At 37.2% G+C, this 12,962-nt stretch overlaps 1 protein-coding gene across 2 annotated transcripts in view; it reads left to right on the top strand.

Moving 5' to 3' along the window:
- NALCN (sodium leak channel, non-selective) overlaps positions 1 to 12,962 on the top strand; it is a 222,683-nt gene that overhangs the window by 179,277 nt on the left and 30,444 nt on the right. For both annotated transcript variants that reach the window (XM_058824922.1, XM_058824921.1), the window contains 4 exons: positions 9,033 to 9,134; positions 9,573 to 9,642; positions 10,796 to 10,887; positions 11,049 to 11,171. In XM_058824922.1, coding sequence (XP_058680905.1) covers positions 9,033 to 9,134; positions 9,573 to 9,642; positions 10,796 to 10,887; positions 11,049 to 11,171 — 387 coding nt within the window. The remainder of the gene's footprint in view (positions 1 to 9,032; positions 9,135 to 9,572; positions 9,643 to 10,795; positions 10,888 to 11,048; positions 11,172 to 12,962) is intronic.

The following is a 12,962-nucleotide window of genomic DNA, read 5'->3' as shown; positions in this document are numbered from 1 at the left end:
GTACATCTGTTGCTTTCTTTAGCAAAGATAAATTGTTCTTTGGTTATTTTATATACTTGAACAGCAAAAAGAGAGGGTTTGTACTTCTTCAATATATATTGCAATTGTATCATGCAGTAAGATCATGTTTTAGCTCTTTTCACTTCTTCCTTCTAAATTAACCATGTCTGTTCCTAAGGGGTGTTATTTTAGAATTCTACTCTAGTTCTTGCAAATATCTGCACATAAATGTTTGCAGGAATTGTGCAGTAAAAAACATAGACTACAGCTAGTCATATTCCAAGTACTAAGTGGACAGTGAAGAAGATTTCAGAAGCATGACTTCTGTAGAAAGGTTTCCTGAATGCTTTAATAATGATCACTCCATTTGGTCTTCCATATCAAGTAACTACTCAGCACTGTAAGTGAATAATGCAAGCCTAAGTCTCCAAAACCCATTTCTGAAGTTATAATTTAGGTAACTCAGTGCTGCATTGTTTCATGCCACTGTTGGTTTTACATTAGAATGACTATTCTCAACATAAGGTGCATTAATAATGGAAACAATGTATAGGTCACAATTTTTATATTTATGTTTGCATTTTGTCAGTGAGAGGTCCCAGGTAAATACACAGTATGAACAGGAATATTGATCTAAAAAGTACAGATTAAGTAAGGCAACGTTTTATGGGGAGCAGTGAACTAGGGGTTTTGTGTGATTTCTGAATTATGAAGTTTCTTGAATACCATTTGAGAAGTTTTGCAGCTCCGGTCCTTTTTAATGCTCTATAAGAATACAGCACAGGGAGAACTGTAGAAATTAACATGAAACCTATTCTGACTTTAAACCCATGTAATGACAATATAAACAATTCAAATGAACCCTCATTTGAACCCTGTAAAAATATTACTGATAAATGTAAATGCAAGTATTGTAAGTATGTAAGTATTCAATCTTAACAAAATTGTACTTAACAAAAGTGTACTGTTTGTAAGCATTTCTTTCGTGTGCCTTGATTTTACAGAAATTACTGTTACAGACAGATTAAGCAAAATACTTCTAAAAATACATCCTGCCTTCTAAAAGGCATGCTGACAGTATTTCAGTAAAACATTTGTAATGAAATTCTGTATTATATGAGAACTGTGAAACGTTATTGACGCTTCCAGGGTTCCACAAATGTCAGTTTGTTTGGTGTGTTTCATACACTATACTGCAGAGAAAAAACATAGACAAAGGAGAAGATCCCTACTTTTACATATTCTTTTTTTTTCCTTAATCCCTGATATCGTAGAAGCTCCATTCCTTCTTAGATAGCAGAAAAAAATTAAATTCTGGAAATTGAAATTCAGAATTTTCCCATCTGCACAGAACTTCCTCCTTTCCAGGAGAAGTCTGAAATAGTGGGAGGACAATCTGAGCAAACCGTTGTTTGGACTTCACTAATTTCTCAGGGATACAAGGACAGAACCAGAAAGCAGTCCAGCCAGTTTCAATCCTGCTGAACTCCACTTGGTCCTTCAGATCATGGCTTCTGCCAGTCTTGTATGTAAAAGGACTTCTTATCAATTCGTCTGAATTCCTCTCAAGTTTCAGAGACAGAAGAATAAAGTTTTTATTTACTATTTTATTTTTAATTATCTATTTACTCTAATAATTTAATCTGCCTTTACTGAGTTTTCCAATCTATCTCCTGGATCATCAGCAATAAACTTTGAGAAACACAAAGAAAAGGAGAGAACTTCCATCAAATAAGAAAAACGTGGATCATGTGTCCTCTAATGCTTTCTTGGGCTGCTTGTAAATCATTTACAAAGAGTCTTACAGAGTCTTCTCTCTACTGGGAAAAAGAACAATACTGTTTATTGTTCCTTGCTATTGACTGAAAATTGTTAAATAAGCTCTGATCTAATGACACTTGCAATGTATCTGTTCCAGCATATGAAGATTGTGTTCATGGCATATCTGGTGTGCAAGCTGACAGAGATTGCCAGTGATGGGCTGACTGGTCCTGAGCACTGCCAGTGTTCCCATGTTAATGACAGTGACAGTACTGTTAATGCAAAGGAATTTTAGAAACAGGAAGAGAAGTGATAATATTTACAGCTGAAACTCAAGATTCAGTTTAAATAACACAGGAAAATTCAAACTCTCAACACCTGAGAGATTCTAGTTCTTATTTTTGCTTTAGTTATAAATGTCAATGGTGTACAATCCTTCATAAAATTAGATGACTCTCAGCTATTCAGAGTATCTGACAAAAGAAGAAATGGCATTTATACCAAGAACAGTAAGAGATAACTCAGAATGTCCTTTCTGAAAAAATTGCTTCCAGCATAATCTTCATTTTTGTCTACCTGAATTAAGAATAATTTTTCCAAAGCAATACCTCTATATAGTAAAGCTGCCCATGGGCAACTTCAGGTTGATAAAATTGCTGTGCTGAAAGGGAATTTTCATCTGTTCCAGCCTAAGTCCACCTCTAACCTTACCCCCCCACACACACTTTTTAAAGCTTGCCAAATTATTTGTAATCAAATTGGGAATATTTCAATATAACCAGCTGTATAGAAGGACCATGAATTACACATAGGTACCTTCATGTCTCTCTTGTTCATCCTTCTTTATCCAAACTTTATTCCCTTTAATATGCTGAACTGCAGCTAGACATCTTCCCCAAGATGTGGAAGGATATCAATAGCCCTTGCATACCAAGAAAGATGGTTCATGGACTCAGTCCTAGGTGTCTCACCTGCTCATCTGCTGTTACATTATGCAGCAAAACTGATGTCTTGGGTATCTTTGTTTTCCTGCAGCTTTCTTGCCACAACCCCAGGGAGGTGTCTCATTTCTGAGCATCCTTGTTTAGAAGCATCTTCACCTTGCCTCCTTGAGGTCTTTGTGCAGAGCACGAAGGACTTACCTCTTCACATAAATCCCTTCTGAGGTGGAGACCTCAACCTTGAAAAATGAAATAAAGTACAAGTTACAGTCCTTTAGAACAACTTTTTTGAAACAAGATCCATTTTAATAGTGCCTCTGAATTGCAAACAGCTCCATTCCTTTCTGAGAATTACAGTGCATTTCCCTCAGCAGCAATAACCACTTCTAGCAAATTTACTTTCTCCTGCATATCTTCAGTGCTTCACACTTTTCTCTCACTCTTTGTTGCTGCAAGCACTGCTTTTTCTCTTAAAAGCAAATTTTGTGCCTGTGGTTCTCCTGACACTCATTCCTTGCTCAATTGTTATCTAAAAATGGGGTCTAGTCCTTTATTAGTCCCACTGGCTTTCTGAAGTAGAGAGAGTGGAGCAGGTCCAGTCAAAATGTTTTGTATAAATCAGTTTGTTCTCTCCAGTGCTGAGGATAAGTTGTAAATGGCACAGAATGGTGGGGAAAATGAGCAAATTAAAAGTAATCTCACATAGTCTAAAACATAATCAAAGTGTCAATAATGCAAAACCTGATTTTGGTGTGCATTAAACCATGCTTCACAGAATCAGAGAATGGTTGAGATTGGAAGGGACCTCTGGAGGTTGTCTGGTCCAACCTTCCTGCTTAAGCAGGACCATCCAGAACAAATTGTCCAGAACCACATCTAGACACCTTTTAAATATCTCCAAGGAAGGAGACTCTCACACATATATAAAATATATATTGTGACAGTTTGGGAAATAGTTTTTGGGGTTTTTTTTCAAATGGGCAGCTTTTTATTTGCTTTTCATTACAGCTGATGCTCTTGTCAAACCGTAAACTGTTGCTAGGGGTGTGTGATAGGATTTTCACTGTTCTAGACAAAAATTGTCTGATGTGTTTTCTGGTCCTGAGGGAGTAACGTAATTCATGCTTAAGTGGAACATTCCATTTCATAAACTAACTGAAATAAATTCATTTATCTTTATTTTAACTGAGAATGCTGGGGGGAGGGGGTGGAGGAGCACATGGGGAAGGAAGAAAGGGGAGAAGGAATAACTTGAATTAAGGGTCCTAGTCTAGTTTGTGAATATGCTAGAAGATAATTCAGACTTTGTTCATACAAGTATTTCTGCAAAACAGAGTGATTTCTAGGAAAGCTATAAATTTTGTCTCTAAATAAAATCTCCCTGAACTCTAATGCAGATAATGAGCAAAGATCTTTTCCAACCTAAATGATTCTATGATTCTGTGAGTCTAGAAGATATACCTTCGGTATCCTTTATTAGAAATTTGCCTTTGTTACACAACTGACTTGTATTAGTTGTTCTGACTCACAGCAAATTTCTTGGCATATATTTCATGTTTTCTCTCTTAAGAGTATGATTTCTTTCTTCATAACTTTGAGGATTTGACCCTATGCATTTCTGAGAACAAATGTTCCAGGTAAGTTCTGTTGATTTTCGTCACCCCGTGCAACATCCAGACTTAGTCACCACCTTCCTAAATCTCTACAAGTGTAAAACATCACTGGATTTCACCTGCCTGATGCAAAGACAAACAAAAAGAAATACTGGAATGCACATATCCATTGAAAAGAAATTACTCTGTTTCATGGGGTTTAGGCCAAATGAACACCATATTATGGATCACTGCAAAGCACAGTTGTGAAGCCGAGTTTTTGGGCTATGGAGTCTCCAACACTGCAGGTATGGAATTGATCCCGTTTTGAGAGAGATGGGACTGGATAGCCACTTGAGATTTCTTCTTTTGCATTGCTTTTATTGATTCTCCTACAGTCCAATAAAAATTGTTTTTATATAAACATCTGTGAGAAGAGAAGCTGAAACAGCAAGGCAAGAGTGATAATCACAATAAAAATTGCTAAAGGAAAGGAAGCCTCTTACTCAACTGCCTGAGTAGTCACTAAAGAAAATAATGACTATTTGATTTTTTGCTTTTGAGACATAAGGAAGAAAATAAGAAAAAACAAGGAAAAGAAAAAAATATTGGCTTATCAAAGTTGCATTAATAATCCATTTTATTTCACCAGCCAGATTGCGATTTCTTTTAAAAATAGTATATTTTTCCCACAAAGAGCAGTAGAGTAGATGTGGTAAAAATGTGTATTGTGTTTGCTGTTCAAAAAGTGCCTTATTAAATTAAATTTATAAATGAAAGGAAGAAACCACGCCTCTCAGGTGGATTTCCCATAAATCTTAGGCTTTCACATTTAACCATATATTCCAAGTTCTGTGGAATTATAATGAGAGCATAGAAAGATTTAGTAAGGATAGAGAGTCCTAGAGAGTAAAACCAATGCTGAACGATGCTGAAAACTGCATTGAAGCGCTGCACATTACGAAGGCTTCAGTGTGAGCATGTTTCAGGGAGAACAACAAAGGTACATAGTAATATATGCAGTTGCTACAATTACTGCATAAATACTCACACGTTAAAATACAGAAAAAAAAACCCAAAGCAGTGTTATACTGGAATGCAAGATGAGTGAACACTTGTTGTGGAACGGATGCCTAACTAAAAAATCCAAGCGTGAGCCACAGGCTTATCCTCTTCAAGAGACCTCAGAATATTCATGAAAGGTATAGTATTTTGAATTATCAGTCAAAATCTCTAACATTTTACATTTGGTCAAAGAATGTTACTTGAACTCTCTATTCACAACTTATTTTTCAGGAATTCCAAAGCATGAAATAGTTTGAAGGACTTCAAAAATGTGGATCTTCTAATTGGTTGCAGGTAATACAAACTAGGTGGTACAAACTACATGGTATCCCGGTATTGTCTTGTTCTGTGTGATCTTCACCTGGCTTTCTGGTTACCTAAGAAATTGCATTTTCTCTTCGGGATATTTTATTACAGTTGCACTTTTCAAGGCAAATTTGGAGCATGCGGTTTGCAGCTGCTTAACTGTGTTCAGAATTCTGCAAGGTGGGTACAAAGTCCAGAAGTTGAGATATTTCTTGTCTCTTTTCATACCTTCTTTATTCCTCCACAAAGGAAAATAAACCTATCTAATATTCCAGAGAGGTGGTATAAGATGAAAAGGGCAATTTTAGCTAAAAAGGGTAATTTTACCTCTGTTGTTTGAAGGTAAAAAGATTCTGACCAGCTACAGTTACATAAAAATGTATCAAGGCAAGAAAAGTGTTTTTTAAAACTCCAATTTTCAAACCACATAGGACTGAATTTTTAACATTGTGGCATGCTGATTGTGCCTGGTGTGGGATTCAGCTCCAAGTCTGCCTGTGAGCTAAGGGATGAACTCTAGTATCTACTTGACAGAGGTCTAGTCAATAAAGGTAATGGAGCCCAGTGAGATCTTTCCCTGGCTGCTTTGTCTTTAGATGTCCACTTTATAGTTACTTTAATACCTTCCAAACATCATTAACTAAATTAATTCACCAAGCATTCAATGAAGTTGTTCACATATGGACATACAACAATGTGTGAGATGCCAGAGGATGACCAAGACATCCTCTGGAAGATGTCAGGTGATACACCAGTTTTTAGGGGTATTGTACGCTGCAGGAGCAGCAGCTGGAAGCAAAACAAAATACTCCAAGGCATGGCAGGTGATTCTGGCCACCTCTGTGCAGCCAGTTTGATTGGGCCCTACATCTCCTTGGGCTATGAGTTGGCTCAAGGCCTGGACATGTGGCTCACAGGCAGGCGCTGAGAGGAAGCACGTACCTGTACGTGTCTACAGTGAGAACACCAACCCTACTGCAGACTTTAAAACTGGCAACTCTGCAATTCTGAAAAATTCATGGCACCTGCCGTATTTTCCAAAAGTCCCCAAAGATCTGCAACTCTCGGTGTCTAAGCAGCTGAAAAATATCCAGATTCTGAGTCAAATGGATAACTAAGCATGGCTCTTACCAAGAGTTCATGCAAGGAAGATTAATTCCCAAGGCAGTAATTCCCATAAAGTGGAAAATGCCAGGAGAGAGGCTATCAAAAGTAGACAAGTAGACTTTTCAGCAGGTCTTCTTCTCTGGAAATACATAAATGTTTCTTTGCAATTACTTGATAAAAAGTTCTGATCTCTGTGCTAAACAACTGGTATTTCATTATTTCTCTGTTGACTTCACAAGAGCTGCAGGGCTTCCAGGAGTATTGAAAATGAGGCAGTGGATGTAAAAGCTAAATACAGATTTAGAAATCTAACTTAGAGATCATAAACAATACTAAGTCTTTCTGCAGGTGTTTGTTTTTATGCATGCCCATTCTGCCATAGTGTGCCCATAGTATACGGCTATGTCTATTTCACAGTATTATTAACAATTAAATAAGCCATCTTGTTCATTAGTCAGGTAAAGAATTTATTCCTAGAGCATTTAAAGCTATCTTTTATTATGAATACTAAGTGTTTATGTAACTTGGAATTCAATTTGCCACATATAAGAGCATGAAAAGTTGATGTACAAGTTATGTTTTTATGTCAAGAAAATAATTTTTAGCTATTAGAAGCAGAGCATAATAATTTATATCTACAGGGGAAAAAAGAGATAAGTTAGCCTCTTTGTCACACCAAGAGAACAGAACTCAGACCCCAGAATTTTCATTGTCTCTGCTGGGAAAAATCGGATTGTCATTTTAATGGAGTGAAATAGGATGTATTTTTAGGAAATAATTCTCTTTTTTTCCTTTTATTCAGTCAAAAATTGCAAAGGTATTCAAGTATCTCGGTTGTTTTCTGACAGTGTTATGTGGCATCCTCCTCCGCAATGTAATGCTTTAAATCCTTTGGTATTAAAATGTTCAAGATTTGTCTAAGATGACCTATGTTTTATAAGACATGCAGTAATTTTCTTATATGTCATAATGCTTTAGTTCAGTGTAGCGTAACCTGATACTTTCTATAACAAGTGTTGCACAATGTATTTTTTCTAGCATGCAAATCTGATTGGCAGTGGTGACACTGACAAGCATTCTAAGCCTCTCATTTTTGTTACAGATACATCTTGGGATTCCTACTTGTATAATTTATGTGTTTGAATCCAAAAGAAGGAGAAAAAGTGGAGAAGAGTGAAAAACAAAGCCATGGTGGGGAAAGAACATGCCATGGACACCTTTGCCATCAAGCATGACGATCCCATGCTGTCAATGCATTTATCTAAGCCTTACAGACTGGCAGATATAGTGTTTACACAAAGGGTGCATAATTTTTCATCTTTTCAGAAAAAAAATGAGGATTCAGTTCAATAAAAAGTATGGAATATTACCAGCTGGGTCTTGTGTTTCTCTAAATGATCTCATAACGCGAAAGGAGCAATAAGGAGTGTATACTGTAAACTTTAAATTGAACCATTCTGGAAAGTTAAAACATGTTTCAAATGTTGAAATGCTATTTCTCAGCCATCAGAGGGATCTGTCTGAGCTCTTTTAGTGGAAACCTCTCTTTTTCATACGCAAATCAATTTCACTGTAGCCATCAAGATAGAGATGCGCGTGCTCTGTTTAGCTGTGGCACACTTACTGGCCAACAAATACTAATTTCTGCCAAAATGTGTAAAATGTGTTTGCCAAAATTAACCATGAGAAAACAAGTGAGAAAACCCACACAACAAAATGCTGCAAGTTGACTGCATTCCCAGAGAGCAGACATTTCATATTACAGAATATCAGCAATATGCAGCTTTTCATTTCATACTGGATATGGTTCCAGTTATTTTGAACACTCCAAGTTATGTTCTAGGTGCTAAATGTGTATGTATAGCCCTAAAGGGGACTAAAATTGCTGTTGTACTTTTCTATTCCTTTCTTTATTTCTGAGAAACTGGTTTAACTGATGGTTAGTGCATTGCTTGATGCCTTTCACTCTTAGTGAAGTCTTGAGAGACCAAATATTTTACAGAAAACTGAAAAAATGTCATAGATGGTCCTTGCTAAGGCATGGAGAAGGTTTACCACATGACTGGTTGTGTTGCAGAGTGGGGGTCCATTGCTTGGGAAATATTTTCGTGGGAAGTCCATTGCTCTTGTACTGTTATTCTCTATTGTTCTTGAAGTACTTGGTCCCCACAAAGCCAAGCTGATTTCTCTGAATGTGCTACCTCTGAAATCATCATTTATACTGAAAACTCTGTGTCATCATCTTTACATTTCTTCGTAGGGCCTGCACCAGACAACGCATGCTGAGCGGATCATTTGAGGGGCAGCCAGCAAAGGAAAGGTCAATACTTAGTGTCCAGCATCATATACGACAAGAACGCAGGTAAAAATGGACAAAAAGGATGGGTTTAAAATATTCTTAAAATAAAGGTGGCAAAGGGAATTAAATTTGAACAATCCCTAACATGTGAAAAGCCAAAACTACTTACTTGTACAAAGAATTGAATTCTACATTCTTTATTGTAACCATAATGAAATTCATTGTACTGTATAAATGGAAAAAATGCCTTTTTATTTCAAATGTCATTTCCTTTGCCAACTACAAAGCTATCAATTTAAAGATCAGAGGAACAGAAATTGGCTTATGTTAGACCAGATTGAAAACAATTGAAGAGCATATAAGCTTCTGATGTTAGCAAGAAAAAAATTATAAGAATTTGAGATATTGGGTGGCTGAAGAAAACTGCTTTATAATGGTCATCTTATAAAGGTCAAAATTTCATCTTGAGATGTATTGTTAAATTGATTATGATTGTTTCAGGTCACTGAGACATGGTTCGAACAGCCAGCGAATCAGCAGAGGAAAATCTCTTGAAACATTGACTCAAGATGTAAGTCCTCATAGAAATGCTGGTTTTAGTTTGAGAACATAAGAAATTAGAATATATGCTATCAAATAAATGCTTGTGTAAGACTAATTCTATTTATGAACTTGTTTGCAATTTGTCTTTTCAAATCTTGAAAGGAAGTCATAGGACAAATGCTGTAACTGCATTAGAAATTATCCTCAAAATAATTGACATAGTTATTTCACTGATAGACTTATGGTTTTGGAACGCTTGCTGAGATAGATTCACCGAATTTGTAGACACTGCTTTAGGAACACAACAATTGCTGCCCAGGATACTTTAAAAAGCGTTACTCTGGAATTATACAAATCACTCAGGCTGGGAAAACAGCAGTTCAAAATTTCTGATGGAAGTTTAGCAATATTTTCCAGGCAGCAGAAATGTCAGACAAAGGGACAGACTGAAATGGAGAATAGTAATCATGGATTTCACTGTGGTGTAATTTCATGCAGTTTAGTGCATTTTCATTTCTGCAAATTCGTATGATATTTTGTGGATCTCTGTGGCAATGAAATTTCAAGATACTCTATTAGTCACCCCATTTCCAAACTATCTCAGTCTTTAAAGGTAACTACAGCAGATGTGGCTTTGCTTGTAGGATAGCCAGCAGCATTACGCCACCAGGAGCACTTCAAAGCCTCGCATAACTCAGGATAGTAATGCTGATTGTTCCCTCCACTGCATGAGCTCAGACAGATCCTCCCTCCCTCCCTCCTTCCCTCCCTCCCTCCCTCCCTCCCTCTCCCTCATCCCTGCACTCAGCAGTCCTACCTGTATGATCTGCATGCCTATTCTTTCCCAGTCTTAGCCCTTAGTAACTTTGATTGCATTCATTCCAGTTCAGAGAGGTTGGCTGGTCTTAGAGGACCTCTGTTTTTAAAGTTAAAAGTTAGATTAGATGGAGCCTCAAGCATGAAATTAGAACTGAAATTAACCTTGATGAAAATAAGGAGCCTTATGCTGTAGATAGAAAATACTGTGCAATATGCTTGATTGAGTTGATGTGCAGTACATTTGGAAATAAAGATCTTTCATTTGAATATTTCTATGCAAAATACCATATCTTGCTTTCATCTGAAACATTAAAAAATAACAACCCTTAGACCTCGATTAAAAGGAATCATTTTGCTTCTAGCACTCCAACACAGTGAGATACAGAAATGCACAGAGAGAAGACAGTGAGATAAAGATGATCCAAGAAAAAAAGGAACAAGCTGAAATGAAAAGGTATTTAAAAATAAGAAGTCTGAGTGCACATTTTCTGTATTAACTATTCTCTGTATGAAGTTAAAAGTATTAAGAGTCAACATGAAAAAAAGAACAAAGTGTAAGGGATATTTTTGCCAGGGATAATGTGTAACACTTAATAATTTACATTTTTTCAAAAGGAAAGTCCAGGAGGAGGAGCTGCGAGAGAATCACCCATATTTCGATAAACCTCTGTTCATAGTTGGCCGTGAGCACAGATTCAGGAACTTCTGCCGAGTGGTGGTACGGGCTCGCTTTAATGCGTAAGTTCATTTCATGGCAACCTTGGTTCCATGGCTGCTTACCTCCATGTCCTTGGGCAAGCTCTAACTTTCCTTTTCCAAGGAAAACTGCATACAATGTGGTCACCACACAAGCTGGCAGCTAGTGTCTGTGGTGCTGTCTTGCTGCTGGAGGAAAGGAAGCAACAAAATGCTGTGTTAGGGCAGAAGTGTTTGAGCAGTCCGAGATGCTGAGATAAAGACTGTGGGAAACTGCAGGCAGGAGCTGAGAGGAAGGGCTAATGTTTCCCACTTGTAGACATTTGGGATTCAGCTTGCTATTCCTCATCATAAGGGAAGAAGTTTTTATTCATCAACAGTTAGTCATAGAACAGAAAAAGCTGAAAAGAAATGAATTGCACCTTTGCTCACCCAAATGCTCTGTAGCTCATAAAAAGGGACTCAGAATGGGCTGGGGAGGTGTTCAGCTGTGGGAGATAAAAGGAGAAAAGCTGAAACAGAATGAAAACCGGGAAGGCTCAGCAAATAAGCTGTAGGTATATGTGAGTGTGTACAAACAGTTTTCTATAAAATCATCTCACAACTCTTTTTTTAAACCTCTGTCTCTTGCTGGCACCAGGATTTTAAAGGTTAATGCATGTCACCTTGCATAGAGCAATGTAAGACAGAAGATAGCTCAAGGCCATGAGCTTGGCAATTAGAAGGACTGGTTTCAGCAGCTGCTTTACCATTGATTTTCTCTGTGCCCTTCAGCAAATTACTTCTAGTTAGCATGACAGGATGGTTAGATACTCAGTTTCAATCATACCTATATTTAAGTTTCTGCCACCTTTGTAGAGACGTGTCCTTGAGTTACATCCCCACTTTTCTATGCAACTGCTAACTTGACTGTGGTGCACTGGTCCATGAAGCAATTGCAAATTAAAACAGAAAAACAAAACACACAAACAGTCAATCAAATCCACTTAGCAAGTACTTGTCACTGCCTCTTAGCATTGCTAAATGGCCAATAATAACAGGATATTTATTTTAAAACAGCTTAAATAAAATCTTTGCAATTACAAGAATAAACTGATTTTCTTAAACAGTCTTCTTTATTTAATTTACTTAAATCCTTCTTGCTTTATTTGATGTCCCATCTAGCTTATCAAGTTAATTATTCTAGATATTTTTTTCGAACTGATAGGATGCATATTTTTTTTAATAAAAGAAGGCTGAGGAATGCTGCAATGTAGAATGTAGGGAGAGGAAACAGTTTAAGAAGCAAAGTCAGTGGCTTCAGTGGGAAGGCACTTAATCCAATATGTTCTGTGTGCTTACTGGTGTAAGTGGATGAACCTGGTCTGTGGAAGATGTTTCTCATTCTCCTTGGATGTCTTGTGCATTCCTGTAATTCATAACCATGTAATCTCTCTGGTGGTAATTCCTCAAATCTGTTCAGTCCATTTTTCACTTTAAGCTCAGCAAGGAACTAATGGTGATTTCACATCCCAATGGCTAGAGCCCTCCAATGAAATATAGGATATGTCAGTGCAGATCCTGTCTTGGCATGATTTCCTGCGGGAGTTGGAAGATAAGTAAAAGTGCCTATAACCAGTGGGTCAGGGGAGGCTTCTTGGAAAGCATTCTTGTAGCTTCTCCTGCAGCAGTCATTCTGCTTTGTGTGAAACTGATAAATAATTGCTGCAGCAGGAACTTAACTCATGTCACCCAGATATGTGCATATTACTTATAAAGTGGTTCTCACTCTTTGACTGCCTAATGGCTGTTTGGATATGGCAGGTGGAGCATGGCAATTACATGGGAAATTTC

The sequence above is a fragment of the Ammospiza caudacuta genome, chromosome 2 (assembly GCF_027887145.1).
Source record: "Ammospiza caudacuta isolate bAmmCau1 chromosome 2, bAmmCau1.pri, whole genome shotgun sequence".
NCBI lineage: Eukaryota > Metazoa > Chordata > Aves > Passeriformes > Passerellidae > Ammospiza > Ammospiza caudacuta.
This window is presented reverse-complemented; position numbering and strand designations above follow the sequence as displayed.